Genomic DNA, 19,260 nt, shown 5'->3' on the forward strand with positions numbered 1-19,260 from the left:
CTCTCTCTCAGTGTGTGTGTGTGTGTGTGTGTGTGTGTGCTTTCAAGTACTTGTTTTGATTTGCATACGGATATCAGAGGACAGTTTATTGGAATGGCCCTCTCTTTTTACTGTACAGGGATTACAGTGTGGTGACACCTTTAGTCACTCAGTCATCTTGCCGTGGCCTTTCCTTTCTCTCTACCTCCTGCCTCTGTAATGCTGGGAAACAAACCTAAAGGCCTTTTATTTGGCTTTACCACTGTGCTATACTCCCAGCCTCCAAAACACTGTCCTCTAAAATTTCAAGTTGTAGATTTTATGATTAAACCTGTGGTGTATATCATGCTAATTTGAGGTCTGGTGTGAAATAAGGGTTGAGCTTCAGGTTTTTTTAATGTATGTTTTGTCTTCTGGCATAATATGTTGAAAAAGGCTACACACATACATACTTTTCTCCATTTATTTGATTTTGTACATTTATTGAAGATCAACTGAATATATGTTGGTGTCAGAGGCCGCTGTGTCAGGGCTTCACAGGTAGCTCAGATTCACAAACAAACAAATGGAAGAACTGCAGCCAGCCTTTCAGGTTTTTTTTGTTGTTGTTGTTTTTTGTTTTTTGTTTTTTTTTTTTTTCATTTAGGGTTTATTTTAGCACCAGGTCTGGTGAACACACATCTTTATTCTCAGCATTTGGGGGAAAAGCTAGGTGTCCCTCTGTGAGTTTGAGGTCAGTCTGGTCTACAGAATGAGTTCCAGGCTAGCTGGAGCCACACAGTAAAATTCTGTCTCAAAGAATTATTATATATAATTATTTTTTGCCTATATGCATGTCTGTATGCCATGTATGTACAGTGGCTATACATGTCAGAAAATGGCATTATATTCCCTGGGATTGGAGTTACAGACTGTTGTGAATGATAGTTTGGGTACTAGAAACTGACCCCCAGATCTGCTGGATCAATAGCTAGGACTCTTAATTACTGAGCCATCTCTTTAGCCACAGTCTTTTAGATTTTTTTTTTTTTAAGTAAAAATACTAAGTAAGATAAGCCCCTCAGATTTTATTATAGTTTTGTAAATACCTTCCTATGACATTAAAAAATTTGATAATTTAGACCAGTGAGATGGCTTGCTGGGTTAGGGCTGATAAACTCAGGTCGTGGAACCCACATGATGGAAAGTAAGAGCTGACTCCCACAGGCTGTCCTCTGACCTCCATATGTACACTTTACTGGGTGAGTGTGTGCATGCATGTACACATATGTATAAATAAATGAAAATAAGAATAATTTAAAAGATCTATCACTTGAAGATAAGCTTTAGCTTTGTTGAAGATGAAGCTTCATGTTTTCTTTTTTTTATCAGAACAGTAAAAACTGTTAGCTAACTGACTGTGGCCTGCACTGACAGTGAGCCTTGTCTGGGCGTGACAGCACAAGCTGGAAGGAGGACTGGGAGGCTGTACACTGAGGGCTAGATGGCAGATGACCGCAGAAAACAGCAGGACCAAGCAAAACGTGCTGTCTTTTGTTTGGCTTGCTAGATATAGGCTCTGAGAGTATTCCAGGAATACATGTCCAGTGCTCACTCAGGAGGGATTAGACACTGGGAAGATGGGTTTCTGGTTTGAGTTAACCTTTTCAGGATGGAGAGACATTCCTGGTGCTGATACTTGGGAGACAGATGTATGGGCCTCACAGAGCCATGATCAAAATGAGAGCCTCTAAGGACTTAAGCACCGTAGGTGGGGGAAAAGGTAGGTCAGATAAGGGGAACACAGAGTCTGTGGGTCACAGAGGAAAGGGACCCCAGGGTTGCTTGTGTGTATGTTGGGGATGAGCTCTTGGGCTTTGGTATAGCATGGCTGAGAGTGCGAGGAGTGAGCTGCTTTTGTCCTTGCTTGCAGCTCTGGGACCGCCATCATGTTCTGGAAATTTGACTTGAACACCACGTCCCACGTTGACAAGCTCCTTGACAAGGAACATGTGACACTGCAGGAGTTAATGGATGAAGATGACATCTTGCAAGAGTGTAAGGCTCAGAACCAGAAGCTGCTGGACTTCCTGTGCAGGCAGCAGTGTATGGAGGAGCTGGTGAACCTCATCACACAGGACCCACCCCAGGACATGGAAGAGAAGGTCCGATTCAAGTATGTACTGAGGCTGTCAGGGAGGCTGTGCTTAATGTCTGAGGACAGCTAGACTCAGGGCATCACCCCACAAGAAATGAGGAGGCTTTGTACAGTTTGTTGGTTGTTTGTGAGGTTTAAGAGTTTTTGAATCTCTTGTATATGTGTTTTCTCATTCTGAGTTGTAAATGAGTTTATATTAAGTCATCATGTGTTGGAACAGTTGAGTGACACTGCTGAAAGGCCCCGTGATAAATGGGTACTGCAGAGTTGTGCCACGTTGTTAGAGTTGGCAGGTACCTTAGAGGTTTGATGTCTGACTTCTGAGCCCCAGGAAAGGTTTGCTTTTAGGGTGTTTAGTTAAGAGGAGGATGTCATTATCATTAGTGATACTAAACCTTTAGAAATTTTTCCTGGAATGTTTTGCTTCCAGTTTGAGCAAGATGTTGGAAGGTGACAGAAGGGAAGGAACAGTGTCATCTCAGGATGGTTGAAGCTTTGAGGAAGTGCAGTCTGAAGTGGGAGGGCAGCAAGAAGGATGAGCCAGTCCACACCTTCAGGCCTAGGCTTGGCTTCCTGAGTAGGCCACACAGTCCATAGTGTTTCTGGGGACAGTTAAGGACAGTTAGCACAACAGACAGGTCTAGGTGCTATGAGGAAGCTCACTGTACACAAAAATCTGGCCCTTCACAACAAATCTTTGCTGATCCTTATCCTTTGGGAGAAGGGCTGGATGGTGAGGCAGCCTGTGGGGGGCTGTCAGTACTTCCTCCATGGTAGTCAGTCTGTCTCTGACAGGGTTATCACATGATAGGAAGAGCAGAGACATGCTGTCAGATGAGCCATGGCTTCATGGATAGGGTAACCATAGCAGGAGGCTGTCATGGTCTCAGTATCAACTAGTCACAGCCTACCTGCCATCTTTCTTCATGTGTCTCCTAGTTTAGGTGACACATCAGAACAAAGTGACAGAGGAGGGGATAGTTAAGGGGCCAAGACAGGGATTCTCAGGATAGCACTAATGACTTGGGAGGGAGCCTTGCAGAGTCAGAGTCAGAGATTACTAATGCATGAGTACTAAGCTGAGGCAGAGACGGCAATGAGGAAACGCATGGCTCTCGGGGAACCTGATACATGGTGAGCAGGTGGACAGAGCAGATTCATCATTCAGCTGAGGGCTGCACGTCCACATTGATGTAAATATGTGTATGGTGTTTTGCCTGCATGCACGACTGTAGCCCTCTGGAGATGTGTAACTTAAACCTTTACCTTCACTGCTCCGTGAGCATCTGAGGTTCTGCTTGGTCTACTCCAGTATGATTCCCTCCTCTTTCCTTCCCGTCCATGCCTGGTATGTCGTGTGGTGACTCATTTCAGAGCCTCCTGTATGCCAGACACTAGGAGGGCACTCTGCTACAATGGTTTTTGCAACTAGATGCTCTTCTTGCCTTTTTAACTCAGCATACTTGAATAGGAGCAGAAAAGGACCATGCTAGCCTGATCTACATAGTAAGTTCCAGACAGCCAGGGCTATGTAGACAGATCCTATTCCCTGTGTAGACAAGATGACTTCCCTGGGCTCTGAAAATATCTCAATGCTGTCTGTACTTTGCTTCATCACCTCATAGAATTTGAGTTCTCGTGCTGCCCCAGTGTGTTGTGTCTTGTTTGGATCCTATGGAGTGTCACTGTGGCCTTCACTGTAGCTGACCTGGCCCTCTTCCTGCTCTCTCTGGTCTCCCTGTCTTCAGTGGCCATGTGTTATCCCCTACACTAAACGCTTGTGCAGGGTTACAGCAATCCCATGAGGTGGAGCTCTGGCTGCCTCACTTCACAGACAAGGATAGAGAGGTTAGCCAGGAAGAAGTAATCCCAGAACTGACTTACTCTGTAGGTCCCTCCCACACAGCCTATGGGACCTGAACACTGGCCATACTGTTGTCCTGTCCAAAGGCCTGCTTGTCTTATAGTCCTGCTGGGTCTCTGTGACTAACAGACCCTTTATAGCTCTGAAGGCTGCTCCCTTCTTGTCAGGCTGAGAAGGAGTGCCCACATCCCATAGCCAGTGGAAAACTGTTTGTTTCTGGGGCATTGATTGTCTTCTATCCTGTGTGTACCAGCTGTTAACAAGAAAGAGCCTGGAATCACACATACTGTGCTAAGGGTTACTTTGTCACCATTTTTATCAAATGAAAAGTACATTTGCACAAACTAGCATTTCTTTTCTTTTTTTTTTTTTTTTTTTTTTTCTTTTTTGGTTTTTCGAGACAGGGTTTCTCTGTGTAGCCCTGGCTGTCCTGGAACTCACTCTGTAGACCAGGCTGGCCTCGAACTCAGAAATCCTCCTGTCTCTGCCTCCCAAGTGCTGGGATTAAAGGCGTGCGCCACCACCGCTCGGCACTAGCATTTCTTAATAGTGAATTCCTTGCCCGTGGCTCACAGCTAATGCTGTTCATAAATGCAGTCATTTTTCTTCAGTTTAGAACATGTGGGTCTGTGCTTAATGATTTGAAGGCACAGAAAGTAGATAGAGGAGCAGTTTTCCAAGGAGGACTGGGACTTGACCTCACTGACAGTCAACAAGGAGGCAGATGAGCATGGCCCACAGAGAATCCAGGAGCAAAGGCAGATTGTTTAAGTCTGGTCTGGTAGGTAGTACACACCTGCAATCATAGAGCTTGGGAGGTAAAGGCAGGAGGAGGCAGCTACAGGGTTGGCCTTGGTACATAATGAATTTACAGCAGGCTACAGGAAATTCTGTTTGTTTGTTTTTTAAATAAAGTTATTTACAGAATGGAAGTAGAGTGAGAAAAAAATGTAGAATATCAGAGTAGAGGATATATGGAGCCCATAAAAGAAGGATTATAAACTTTGAAGTTCCAATAGTTAGAGATTCAAGTTGTCTCAAGTGTCATGTTCACTCTGTTCTGAGGTCTGTTCAGTAATTTGCTCTTTTCACATGGGTCTGCTTCCTTTTCCTTTTAAAAATGTGTTTATTTTGGATTATGTGTATGCATGTGTCTATGTGAGAGTGTGCCATGTTTGTGGATGCCAGGAAACTGGAGATGTTAGGTCCCCTCGAGCGCTAGGTGGTTCAGCCACCTAACATGGACACTGGGAATTGAACTTAGGTCCTCAGGAAGAGCAGTACATACTCTTAACCACTGAGATACCTCTCCAGCCCTGTCATGTGTCTCCTCCTAAGCATCAGTTTACTTAAACAGCTTCCTGAGAGTTGGAGAAGTCTAATTTCACATCCAGTACTTGGACTGTGCCCTTTTAGATATCCAAACACAGCCTGTGAGCTTCTGACTTGTGATGTGCCACAGATCAGCGACAGACTAGGCGAGGACGAGAGTCTGCTGAACCTTCTGTATGACTTCCTGGACCAGGAGCCGCCACTCAACCCTCTGCTTGCCAGTTTTTTCAGCAAAACCATTGGCAATCTTATTGCAAGGAAAACTGAACAGGTAATAATGTGTGAAGCCAAATTTATTGGACAAGCACCGTTGACACTATGAAGCTTCTGGGACAGCACTTTGTTAGCTTAACAGAACACAGATGAGCAGTGTGGGTGGCTGACGTGTGACCGTAGCGTAAGTAGAGCGGCTTTCCACAGAGCTCTCTGGTAGCCAGCTCTGGAATGAGCAGCACTTCTTGCCCTCCCTGGGTGCTTTGCAAGCCTCAGATCAGGCATAAACACAAGGTCCTATCACGCCTTCACTGTGGAGGGATCTGGAACATACACATTTTGGAGTCTTTGTGAGTAGCTTATCTGTATGTCCGAAACAGTGACTGCTGTGAAGCAAGCAAAAGTTAACGTTGGAATGGGGCTTTTGTGGGTAAAAAAACGAGCATTTCTCCGGTAGCACTGTCCTTTTCCTGTCTTGTTTACCTTGTGTGAGTGCGGCTGTGCGTGGTGAGGGGGTGGCAGTCTATGCCTCCTGCTGCCATCAGTGCCTCTCTCGCCACCTCACTTACCCATCCCCAGTGGATAATTTCAGCACAGCTTAGATGTCAGATGATTTCTTGTGTAATATTGTAGTATGTGTTTAAATTATAAGGACTTTTTCTTTTTAATATTGATAGGTATTGTTATATTCCTGAAATGCTGGCTGTGATTTTTTTGGTCCCATCAAATATCCATTTACCAAACAAACATATATTTTGTCTATGTTTTGAATCCTTGGACTTCGGAGGACTGTCTCATCTCACATTTGTTTTGAAACAGTAGAGATGAAGAGTGGTAGTGTTGTGTGTGTGTGTGTCTGTGTATGTATCTGTGTCTGTGTGTATCTGTGTATGTATATATGTACATCTATGTGTGTGTGTGTGTCCGTGTATGTGTGTCTGTATTTGTGTCTGTGTGTGTGTCTGTATTTGTGTCTGTGTGTCTGTGTGTCTGTATGTGTGTGTGTCTGTGTGTGTGTGTCTGTGTGTGTGTGTCTGTGTGTAAGTGTCTGTGTGTCTGTGTCTGTGAGTGTCTGTATTTGTGTCTGTATGTGTCTGAGTATGTCTGAGTGTGTGTGTGTCTGTGTCTTTTTTTTTTTTTTTTTTTATAATTTATTTGTTTGTTTCATATGAGTACACTATTGCTGTCTTCAGACACACCAGAAGAGGGCATCAGATCCCATTACAGATGGTTGTGAGCCACCATGTGGTTACTGGGGATTTAACTCAGGACCTCTGGAAGAGCAGTCAGTGCGCTTAACCACTGAGCCATCTCTCCAGCCCCGTGTCTGTGTCTTTATGTGTGTATGCATATCCCCCTCTCACTTGTGTGTTCAGTACTGTGGCATTACTGCAGGGAAAGAAAGCCATTGCCCTAGGAGAAGACAAGTGCTATGCAGTCCTCGTTGTGAGTTTCGGAGACCTTGTGTGTCTAGATCTTGCAGCCCAATGACTGGTGTGTGAATCTCCTCATTTACTGTACACTGATCATATACTTTTGCCACTTTCAGATTTTCTTTACAATTCTACTCTCTCATATATCCCCCTTTCTTCCTTTATCTAGTGCCTTCTGTATAGAGTAATAGGAAGTGAACTCCTTAAAACATTTTATTGCCAGCTGGTGGTGGTAGGTGCAGCAGTACACACCTTTAGTCCCAGCACTCAGGAGGCAGAGGCAAGTAGAGTTTGAGTCTAAGTCTAAGTTTGAGGCCAGCCTGCTCTATAGAGTGAGTTCTAGTACATCCAGGGCTAACACAGTGAAATGAAAAGAAAAAAAAAAAATACTGTGCAGACAAACATGTAACACCTTTATGTGGAATTCAAGTAAGACTGAAACATGTAAGCTTTGTATTCCCTCAGTAGCCTTTTCAGTAGAGAGCAGATAGATGGTTGTGAGTTCTCACTAACAGTGCCATTCTGAGTACTACAAGTTGCCTCTTCTAACATATACATACATCTTGTGTATATACCTGCTTCATTTTGATAATTCCTCGTATTGCTCTACCAGAATTGCTCTATGGAAAGTTTGGTTGTCAGTCACCCAGGAAGTGGCCTATTCCTACGGTTGGCTGTGATAGACAGGGCTACAGTGAGCTTTCCTGAAAGAATAGACTGGGCCAAGTCAGACTGTTAGGGAAAGGACTGGGAATGTGTTCACAGTTCTGTGAATTGTGTAAACTAGTTCCTAAGCCCCTGTGTTGTCTCCATAGCTGGGCTTCCACATTATCTGTTGGGATCACTTTTTTTTCCTAAACCTCCTTTTTGTCAGACTCATCCCATTATATTGAAGAAAATAAATATCAGATCGTTTTATGTATATTTTAGTATAGATTCCTAAAGAATGAGCTGTCTTTTATACATATAAACTCAATTATCCCTTTATCATACCTAAAACATGAACAATAGTAATTTTGTTAAATACTCTTGCAGTGTACAGATTGCCTCTATTGCTTCAATGGTCTGTGTCTCACTTCAGGTGTCTATTGCTGTGATAAAGCAACTGAGAGGAAAGAGTTTATTTCTGCTGTAGTTCCTTATCACAGTCCACCATCAAAGGCAGTCCGGACAGGAACTCAGGTGCAGTCCTGGGGGCAGGAACTGAAGCAGCAGCCATGGAGGAGCACTTCCTACTGGTGGCTCCATCCTGGTCTGTAGTTTGTTTTCTTCTGTACGAAGGACCAGCTGTTCAGGGCTGGCACCCACTCACATCGGACTGGGCCCTCCCACGTCAATAAACAAATAAGAACATGGTCTACAGGTTTGCCTAGAGGATGACTTTTTGGAGGCATTTTTTCAATTGAGGTTCCATCTCTCACAATTGACCCCTTGTCAACCTGACTTATAAACACATTACCATGAAACCACAACCTCTTCTTTTGTGTTTAACCCCCAAGTCTCATAATTGATATTAATACTACAGTATAAAACATTCCAACTTTTAAAAACAGACTTATTATGTATACACTGTTCTACCTAGTTGTACACCTGCAGGCCAGAAGAAGACACCAGATCCCATTATAGATGGCTGTGAGCCATCATGTGGGAGCTGGGAATTGAACTCAGGACCTCTGGAAGAACAGCCAGTGCTCTTAACCTCTGAGCCATCTCTCTACCCTGGGAGGACAACTTTTTAAGACAGGGTCCTTTTATGTAGTTCTAGAACAATGGCTCTCATCTCCCAGCAGTTCTTTCTGTGCCTTTGCTTCTGCTGGGCAAACGGAAGCTAGCACATGTTCAGTGGTGAACATGTCACCACTCGCACTGTTGTCCAGTTAGCAGCACTGCCACTCTGTGCTTGCATCACTGGCCTCCAGGACTCTGCCTGTCTTTTCACATAGCCTTTACTTGGTCTTTCTATCATTTCTTCTCAGTATACTTGAGAGTTAATGATCTTTCCGATGTGAGCTCTTCAGTGGTCCTACCTGTCAGGAGTCAGCCCTGTTTATTTATCAGGAGTGTTTGATTTCAGGTGATGGTGTTCTTGAAGAAGAAGGACAAGTTCATCAGTCTGATACTGAAGCACATAGGCACCTCAGCTCTCATGGACCTGCTGCTGCGCCTGGTCAGCTGTGTGGAGCCCGTTGGTCTCCGGCAGGAGGTCCTACATGTGAGTGAGTGAGTGCCAGGGAGTGAGTGTGAAGGTGTGGGAAGGTGTGCCAGGCCAGGCTGCTGGGTTAGGAAGCCGCAGATGCCCAGTCCTTCAGCGCCACTTGTTTATGTCCATAGTTTTATTCTGCTTCAGCCTATTTAGAAGCAAAGAGCGCAGAGGTTCCTTCTCCCCAACATATGGCGCCTTGCTCCCTGAAGAAACAAAGTACCCTTTCTTGCCTTTCTCCTCACCCAGGCACTCACACAAGCCTTAGAGCCAGTGTTTCTTGAGCTGTGTGCTCCAAACCTAGGTGCTGGGAGGAAAGTTGAGCTGCGTGTAGGTCAGGCAGAGGCCCAGCTCTAATCTGGAGTGTGGGCAGGCCGAGCTGCTAGGAACGATATTGTAGCAGTCTCTGGGACAGGATGCTCAGCCTAGAGGGTGAGTTCTGCCTGCTGTGCAAGGCTTTGTTTGTTCCCCATTTTGAAGTAAAACAAAGTAAGCAATTAGACCTTTGTCCATTTTCTCCCTCTGAGAAACAAGAGTCATTTAAATGGCTGTTCTCATTTGGGCATGGTGACACAAGCCAGTAATCCCAATAATGGGAGGCAGAGGTAGGATTGGAACTCATGTTCCAGGCTACCAAGGGCTACGAGGTGAAACCTGTCTCAAAAATAAATAAAAGATGTGATAATAGTTTTTGTTTTATTATATTTTATGTTATGTCTTGTTATCTCTTAGAAACCTGTTCTTTTCTAACGGTAAGGAGAGACCGAAAGGAAGTGGATCCAGGTGTGAGGGGAGGTGGGGAGAAGCTGGGGGCTGGGAAACAGAAGAAGGGGAAACTAATCAAGATATATTGTAATAGGAAAGAACCTATTTTGATGAAAGGGGAAAATAAAAGATAAATAAAGTGGCCGGGCAGTGGTGGCGCTCACCTTTAATCCCAGCACTTGGGAGGCAGAGGCAGGTGGATTTCTGAGTTCGAGGCCAGCCTGGTCTACAGAGTGAGTTCCAGGACAGCCAGGGCTACACAGAGAAACCCTGTCTCGAAAAAAAAAAAAAAAAAAAAAAAAGAAATAAAGTGATAGTTGTTCTCACTCTTAGGTTCATAACTCCTTTCCTTGTGGGATTATAGAGAGAGAATGCAGCATGTACCTTAGCTGCTGCTGAATGTTTGTTGAAAGCTAACTTACTTACTTTTCTATTGCTGCTTTAAAACACTATATTAGTCAGGTTTCTAGAGTAATAACTTACAGAATATGTGTATATGGATCTATTGGAATGACTTACAGGCTGTAGTGAAGCTACTCCAACAGCAGCAGTTAAATGGAAGGGCCAAGAGTCCAGTAGCAGTTCAGTCCACAGGCTGGAGGCCTCGTCTGGTCGTCAGCATGTGCTGGGATCCTGAAGAAGCAGGCTCTAGTGGCTGTGAAGGGAACTGACTCGCTAGTAAGGGGAGAACAAGCAGGCAAAGCAAGAGAGCTTCCTTCTTCCATATCGTTTATATAAGCTTCCAGCAAAAGGTGTGGATTAAAAGACTAAAGGTGGTTTCCCACCTCAAAAGCTCTGGATTAAAGGTGTGTCTTCCCATCTCAAAGATCCAGATTATAAATAGAGCGTCCCAATTCAAAAAAAAAAAAAAAAAAACCCTCACAACTGTGGCCTATTTTTGGGAGGATTACATTGACAATCAAGAGTAATCATTACAAACACCATGACCAAGGCATGGTCTGTCTGTTTGTCTGTCTGTTTTTCTTTCTTTCTTTCTTCTTTTCTTTTCTTTCCTTCTTTCCCTTCCTTCCTTCCTTTCTTCCTTTCTTTCTTTCTTTCTTTCTTTCTTTCTTTCTTTCTTTCTTTCTTTCTTTCTCTTCTTTTCTGTTTGGTTTTTTGAGATAGAGTTTCTCTGTGTGTAGTCCTGGCTGTCCTAGAACTTGCTCTATAGACCAGACAGGGGTCCACCTATTTCTGCCTCCTGAGTGCTGGGATTAAAGGCATGTGGCACCATGCCTGACATGACCATGACAATTTAAAATTTAAAATTTAAAATTGGGATTTTAGTTCTAGGCATGGTGTCAGGACCAGCTGAGAACACACGTCTTGAACCACAAGTAGGAGGCATGAGAGAGCAGCACCCTGGGGATGGCAAGAGTATTTTGAAACCTCAAATCCACTTCCAATAATACATCTCCTCCAAAAGGCTACACCTCCTAATCTTTTCCAAACAGTTCCACCAGCTGGGGACCAAGTAGTCAAACATAAAATCCTATGGAGGCCATTCTCATTGAAACCTCCATAGAAAACCGAATAGCCTTTTGCCTTTCACCTCTCACTGTAGTACTCACATTGTAAAGCATCCCTGCTGGGGCATCTGGTCTTTTCGTGAGGAGTCTGCAGTGCAGAGTACAAGTGCACTAGTAGAGCCAGCCTGCCAGGTGTGCTGTGGCCTGACATCACTCACTGAGTCTTCATTGCTTTGACCCTGAGAAGTGTCAGCATCAGCGTTACAATGTTACAGGCACACCAGGGAGTTTGTGTTCTTCCAGCTCCTAGGAAGGCTTTGGTGCTACAGGGAGCTGAGGGTTGTCTCTTGCTCACACCCAGCCAGCCTCTGAGCTGCATCTGCTCATTCTGTACTCTAGGTTTCATAAAGCCCGTGTCCTGAAAGCAGAGAGAGTACTATAAGACAGGTGGAAAGTGGCTTCGGCCAATCCCAAAGTTTATTGCCTCATTGTGGTTCTTTCTGGGCAGGTCAGACAGGCATGTCAGAGTCTATCCCAGGAGACTTGGGCACACGAGTTTCTGCTGTGCCAAAGGACTTTTTTCCCATTTGCTTAGATGAGCAGATACTGAACTGGACTTTTTTCCCCCCTTTTTAGTGGCTTAATGAAGAGAAAGTCATCCAGAGACTTGTGGAATTGATCCACCCTCACCAGGATGAAGATGTGAGTGCGCTGCCCACAGAGCCCACCTTCTTACAAGGACAGTCCCACACCCAGGCTCCTGGAAACATGCTGCTGTGTGCAGGGGGCAAGTCACTCCTTTCCTTTGAAGAGGACCATTAGATAACGTTCTTTAATCAAATGCTAACGTCTGGGTAATTTTGTTTTACTAAAAACAAATGTGGGACAGGCATGGTGGTGCATGTCTTTATTCCCACCCGTGGGTAGCACAGGTAGGCAGATCTCTGGCCTGCATAGAGAGTTCTAGGACTGTTTTACATAGTTACATAGTGAGAACTTGCCTCCAAAACAGTCATAAATAAATAATAGTATATACATGTATGTATATATGTGTGCACACATATACCTACACACTTACATACATACATTATGTCATATATGTATATAATTAAATAGTTGTAACAGGGTTGTATTAGTTAACCATGGCTGAATGACAAATCACCCTGTAGCTGAGTTGTCAGTAACAAGTACTTTTTATCTCCTTCAGTATCAGTTTCTCTGGTCAGGAGTCTGGCTGTGGTCTGTTGGCTCCTCTGCTCAGGGTCTCTCATAAGATTACAGTCATTTCAGGACTCAGCTGAAAGAAGATTCACTTCCATAGTCACACGTGGCTTAGTATTAGCGTTCAGTTCCTTCTCATCCAGGTAACCCCTCAGTTCTGCGCAGTGTGGGCTTCTGAGTGGACAACAGAGCTCACACTAAGCTAGCTAGCTTTGAGAAGTGAGCTGGACCTACACCAGACCTCTATAAATTCAGCTCAGAAATAATGGCCCTCCCTCAACCGTCTTAATGCAGTGACCCTTTAATACAGTTCTTCATGTTGTGGTGACCCTCAACCGTAAAATTACTTCACTGCTGCTTCATAACTGTGATTTTGCTGCTGTTTTGAGCAGTGATGTGCAGGATCATGTCATCTCAACCCACAGGTTAAGAACCACTGCGCTACTGCATTCTGTTCATTAGACTTGCATGTCCAAGTCTAGCCTGCACTCAAGGACTTGGACTTACAAGGGCATGAATCCCAGGAAGGGTTAATTAGAGTCCTTCTAGAAGCTTCCCTAGAAGCATATAAGACAGTCATAAAAGAAAATCTACCCCCCACCCCCTTCAATGTCTCCCACTAAACTCAGTATACAAGACCATTTCTGATGCAGGTGAGGAGTACAGCTTCTCACACTCAAGCTGAGCAGTCAGTGCTCAGAAAACAGCAGCCAAACACCCTGGACTTAGCTCACTCCTGACACTTGTTGGGTAGTAGCAGACTGTACAGATCGGAGAGCTTAGGCCCCAAGACCATCCTAACTGTGCTGCCTTACATCTGTGCTCTGGCTGACCAGCTAGACATTGGATTCTCTATACACTCTTCGAGATTTCTGGTTTAATATAAAGGACATTATACATCATACATATGAATACATAGAGGTGCATCCTGTAATGTATGGAAGAATGGGTGTGGAGCTGCCCTGTCTTTTCCAGATGTGTTTTTCTGCAGGAACCTTCATATGTTATGCTATGCAGAAACTCCCCAGACCCAGTCTTTCTGAGGTGGCTTATTTATTTATTTATTTATTTATTTATTTATTTATTTATTTTGAGACTTTATTGCACAGGGTTATTACTAATAGACTTTAGTAAGGCCTGTCTGGTCAGGTTTTTCTTGGCCTCTGTGCAGCATTACCCATTCCAGGTCATGGAGCAGGAGTCCTCTGGGATGAAGAGAATATTATAATCTACTGTCAGAGTAGACCATGAGCCAGGAACTGTGGACAAAGACCAAGAAATATATGTCAACATATCATAGATGACACTAGTTCTTCTGTTTTCAGCTATCTTCATCCTTCCTATAGAAATCACTGCTGAGAGTTTGAGTTCAATTCTATGCATTCTAAATATTTACACACATATACATGGTATATGTATTCATCAATCAGTGCTTGGCAGATGAATACTGACATTTGTACTTGACATGTATCCAAAGACTTCAGTGATGCCTGATCATCCTGTTGTGGCCTTTGTCTACCCCACGGAGCCCACCAAACAGCTGGGAGAGAAATTGTTGGCGTGTAGAGGATTTCCTGTAGCTGTGTTCCAAAAGGTAGAGCCTGCCATGACATGAGTGTCAGGGTGACTGGCCTGTCCCTGGCCCTGAAGGCAAGATTATGGCCACAGAACCAACCTGGCTACCTTCATTTTCCCTGAAAGCCTTGCACTTTTTTTAAATCTCAGTTTTTCTACTGTGTTCGACTGATATTGCAAAGATCAAGCTGTTTCTCTTTTAATCTCAGCTCCACCCAGAAGTGTTCTCAGCAAGCACACGTCTGAGTTGGAGGTGTGGCTCACTGGTCATGGTTCCTAGGAATGTGGCGTTGTCTATTTTTTTCCTTCAGTGACTTATCCTGCTTTCCTAAGCCCACAGGACTGATTGTAAATAACAGTAACTGCTTCATAGTACATTTAACATGCAGAATAACATGGTTATATATTCATTACATTTTAAAATATGAATCAAAGGTATGAAATAGGCACAAAATATACAACATTCTTGGCTACTTTGGGTCTCATTTTTAATTCCTGGGGATGTATTTAGTATGTCTTTTTTAAAAATCTAGCTGAGTCCACATCTTGATGATGGGCAGAGCAGACACACACTACTTTCAAATGAACCATTTCAGGAATCTTTATAGAAAACTGGCTCAGAAAATACATTAGCAGGATTGATATGGCTGATGGGTGTCTTGCTGAGGGGAGCCTGTTTTCCCTTGTCTTTTCAGAGACAGTCAAATGCTTCTCAGGCGCTCTGTGACATCATCAGGCTGGGCAGAGACCAGGGCAGTCAGCTGCAGGAGACTGTGGAGCCAGACCCCCTCCTCATAGCACTGGAGTCGTGAGTGATAGTGGGCCATGGTGGTGGGCTTTACTCTGCATTATGGACATGTCTTGGAGCCTATTTTGAACACAGGAAATGACACTGCCATCACTACTTTAGAAGGGATTAATTCCTCAGGTTCAAAGCCCTGGTGGTCCAGGAAGTTGGAACTAGTGAGCTTGTGTGTTATGCAGGCTTGGAGTACCTGGCTTTGAACCTGAACAAAGCCAGAGTGAAGGCCTCACCTGGCTCAGGGTGCTGTGCTGACCTCTGGGGAAAACAGTGTCCTTGCATTATGTCTATGTGTCTGCTCTGCCAGGTAGTGACCTCTGCATGTGCCCAACAGGCAGGACTGTGTGGAGCAGCTTCTGAAGAACATGTTTGATGGGGATCAGACGGAGAGCTGCCTGGTCAGTGGGATGCAGGTGCTGCTTGCCTTGCTGGAGCCAAGGCGTGTTGGGTGAGCCTTTCCTTTGAAAAGCAGCATACATTGCTCTTACGCCAGAGGATATGGGTGTCTAGGAAGAGCCAGGACATGCTGGTTTTTAATTTTTGGTTATACAAGTTATAATGTGGCTAGATACCCTGATTGAAAGGTCTCCTTTGTAGCTGTAGCTAGGTCCTCTTTGACCCTTATAGTAGGCATAGTTTCACCCTAGCTTGATGGCACTCAGCTGCTGCCAGTTTCTAATGTATTTATAGATGAGTATGGAATACATGTGGTTTTCTCTAGGTCCTGTTTTGGCCAGTCTGCACAATGCATGAGTGTGTGTGCATGTGTGCCTCCTATAGAGAGGGCTGCTACTCCAGCATGCAGCTCCTTGCTGTTTATGCTTATCTCCCATGCTAGGAAAGGAAGCATGCTGTGTTCATCTCTGCTAAGTGTTCATTCAGTAAGACATGTGGTTTCTGGAATGTCCTTCACTTCTTTGGTTTTTGATGTTATTTTTGAGATAGGGTTTTTCTGTGTAGCCCTGGCTGTCCTGAAACTCTCCGTAGAACAGGCTGGCCTCAAAAGGCATGTACCACCATACCCAGTTAAGATGTATTTATTACTATGTATAAATGTTTGCTTGTATGTGAATGTATGTACACTATATGGGTGCGGTGCCTGTGGAGGCCAGAAGACAGCAAATTCCCAGAGTCTGAGTTACAGGTGGTTATGAGCAGCCATGAAGGTGCTGTCAACCAACCCAGTAAGTGTTCTTAATCACTGAGCCATTTTTCCAGCCCCTCACTATCCTTCACCGCTTTTTCATCCATCAGTTGCTTTTTTTTTTTTTTTTTTTTTTAAAGATTTATTTATTTATTTTATGTATATGAGTACACTGTCACTGTCTTCACACACACCAGAAGAGGGCATCAGATCCTATTATAGATGGTTGTGAGCCACCATGGGGTTGCTGGGAATTGAACTCAGGACCTCTGGAAGAGCAGTCAGTGCTCTTCACTGCTGAGCCATCTCTCCAGCCCCCATCAGTTGCTATTTGAATACCTAGCTTGGAGTCCTAAGAAACAAAGACAACCAAAATATGGCCCCCTTACAGCCAATGTTCCTGTCTGTCCTAGAAGGGACAGGTGACTCAGTGTGGAAAGTGTGTGGTTTATGAGAAAGGTCTGTGTAGGCCTGGAAGGTAGAGGCATGTGGTCAAGGAGGTTTTCTCTGAGAGGCCCCATTTAGTTAAAGATAATTCTTGACAAGAAGAAGACCCCAGTGTGAGCAAAAGCAGAGAGCTAGTCCGTTGATCTCAGCAGGTTAGGTGTGGTCACAGCCACTTAAACCAAGACGACCTGATCTCACCTGTGAGCCACAGATGAGAGAACAGGATATGGGGAGTCAGGAGCAGAACAAAGGTCTTTGCCTAGGACCCCCATGAAAGGAGGATCATGCCACAAAAAAGTTAGTGATTGAGGATCTTGGTATTGTAAGCACTGAGCCCCTCAGCCTCTTCATGGGCCCCGAAGCTCCATCAGTAGACCAAGGTTCTCCACAGCCAGTGAACCATCCCCAGGGTGTTCTGACCTCTTCTATCACGTGTTGGATGTAATGCTCCAAATCTCCTTCAAGACAATTGCCTTATGACACATGTTGAGAGGAACTTCATTATCTCCTGGTACTGACCATGTTGTGCTTTTAGACACAAGGTTATATTTAAAATGACAAGAGATCAGGTAAGTCATTTTCCAGAATACCTCAGTCCATCAATATTAATGTATTGCCTAAAAATAAGTAGCCATTTTTTCTACTTATGCAACTAGAATTTTAATTTCTTTAACAAATCCAGGCCACCTAGGCCACCTTCAAAAGCCAAACTCAGCACTAAATGTGCTGGAGAGAAGAACAGTGTAAAATTTAGAAAACCAGAAATAGGACCAGGCATGGTGGTCCATGCCTTTAATTGCACTAGTGAGGTGGGGGAGGGAGGGAGGAAGGAGGGGCGAGGTTTAGGCTGGCCAAGGGCTACTAAGATCTTCTTTCAATTTTTTAGAGAGAAAAAGGGCAAACTAGAAATAGTCAACTACTTGTCTTTAATTTAATTTTTTTTATTCTCTCCTACATCTCATTCATCCCCTTCCTCCTCTCCTCCAGCCCCTCCGTCTACCTCTCCTCTCCTCCAAATCCACTCCCCTGTTTCCTTTAAAAAATACAGTTTCCTTAAAGAAAAGGAGAAAGAGAGGGGGTCTCTCAGGGATATCAACAAAACATGGCATAACAAGTTATAATTGTTAAGTAAAGAATACTCTCTTTAATTTTGTTGATCTTTTATTTAGGATTTTTCTGCATTGATTTTGTTTTACTTTTATCAACTGGAAAATTTATTTAAATATATATCAGAGGAATTGTTTTTGAAAAGGCAAAGAAACTATGTGGCCAGGCTGTCTCCTGTTTCTCACTTGAAGACTGGAGACCCTGGTGGGGATTAAGGGGACAGCAAGTTGACAAGTCCTGTGTCTCTTCCTGTTCCCTGTGGTCTTGGGTTTCACCCAGAAATATTCGGCTAACGGGCCAAGAGTACACCAGTCAGCAGATGGTGTGTAGAAGTCTTGAGTAATGTCCCTTTCAGACATGGTTTTGGGAAGATGCTTAATAGAACATTGACAAAGTGAATGGGGTATGCACGGGACTCAGCACGTCTGCCATGCCTCTGTCTACTGTCGTTATTCACAGAACAGAAGGCTTGGTGGACTCCTTTTCTCAGGGACTGGAAAGGTCGTACTCTGTCAGCAGCAGCATCCTACGTGGCATCGAACCATGGCTGAAGAATTTCCATCAGCTCCTACTCAACCCACCAAAGGTAAATGGCCTGGAGAGATCACTGCGACATTTAGAGATGTGAGGTGGCGTGGTATAGAAAACAAGACAGAGTCTCTTTAGAGAAAAGTGTGCTTTGATGTTGCCCTTCGAGATGCTAACTGGAAAACCACTGGGCAGATGTTAAAATATACAACTAGCTAGAAATACCCACGTTGCCTCTACTAGGAAAAGCCTGAGCATAGGATATTTGCAGACTCCCCCGATACTAAGCATGAGTTGCCTAGCCAAGAGTGGCCCCTGGAGGCCAAGATCCCAGGGGAACTTTTTGTTCAGTCAGCAGCTCAGAGGCGTTCTTGGGTTAGGCCAAGGACAGTAAAGTTCACAAAGATCCTCAACTGCTTCCTGTCCCCAGTCTTACATTCCAACCTTTCCCATACACAGTTCCAACCTTTTTCTTAGTGTACCCACCTTACTTACTGACTTACTGTCTCGTCCCCCCCACTAACACGTAAAGATTCATGGAGACAAGAACTCTGTTTTACAAACCCAGATGGATCAGAAAATACCTGAATCCAATCTAATGAAGCAAATTTGGGGCCATGAGATGGCTGAGTAGGCAAAATGCTTTCTGTGTAAGCCTCATGATCTGAATTTGGTTCCTGGGAATCGTATGAAGATGAAAGGAGAGAGTCAACTCCACAGAGTTGCCTTCTGACCTTCACACATGTACTGTAGCATACATGTGCCCAGCCAGAAGTGCACAGACACATACATGCACATAGTATACACACGAGTAGGCACATAATATACACACATGATCATTTTTTAAAACTTGGGGGAAAAGCTCCATTGGTAATGAGTGAGGCAGTGTTATCAGTCTCTGAGAGTTCACTTAGCATCTCTTAGCTCAAATTCCTCCCAAGATTCCTTGGGCCTATACAGTCAAGCACCATGTCCAGGGCTCCAGCCCTTATTTGGGTTAACTTGCTTCAGATTGGTACTGCTAGCTCCATCATGAACACTGGA

General features: G+C 44.2%; 1 protein-coding gene across 21 annotated transcripts in view; it reads left to right on the forward strand.

Annotated features, from left to right (window-relative positions):
* Ppp6r2 (protein phosphatase 6 regulatory subunit 2) overlaps window positions 1-19,260 on the forward strand; it is a 66,944-nt gene that overhangs the window by 30,062 nt on the left and 17,622 nt on the right. For 9 of the 21 annotated variants that reach the window (XM_076911870.1, XM_076911872.1, XM_076911873.1 and 6 more), the window contains 8 exons: window positions 1,892-2,134; window positions 5,397-5,583; window positions 9,033-9,170; window positions 12,029-12,094; window positions 14,091-14,207; window positions 14,884-14,996; window positions 15,325-15,438; window positions 18,148-18,274. In XM_076911870.1, coding sequence (XP_076767985.1) covers window positions 1,892-2,134; window positions 5,397-5,583; window positions 9,033-9,170; window positions 12,029-12,094; window positions 14,091-14,207; window positions 14,884-14,996; window positions 15,325-15,438; window positions 18,148-18,274 — 1,105 coding nt within the window. Of the gene's footprint in view, window positions 1-1,891; window positions 2,135-5,374; window positions 5,584-9,032; window positions 9,171-12,028; window positions 12,095-14,090; window positions 14,208-14,883; window positions 14,997-15,324; window positions 15,439-18,147; window positions 18,275-19,260 lie in introns of those variants that run through there. The other 12 variants (XM_034516147.2, XM_034516148.2, XM_076911882.1 and 9 more) reach the window with 7 other exon arrangements.

The sequence above is a fragment of the Arvicanthis niloticus genome, chromosome 13, assembly GCF_011762505.2.
Source record: "Arvicanthis niloticus isolate mArvNil1 chromosome 13, mArvNil1.pat.X, whole genome shotgun sequence".
Lineage (NCBI taxonomy): Eukaryota > Metazoa > Chordata > Mammalia > Rodentia > Muridae > Arvicanthis > Arvicanthis niloticus.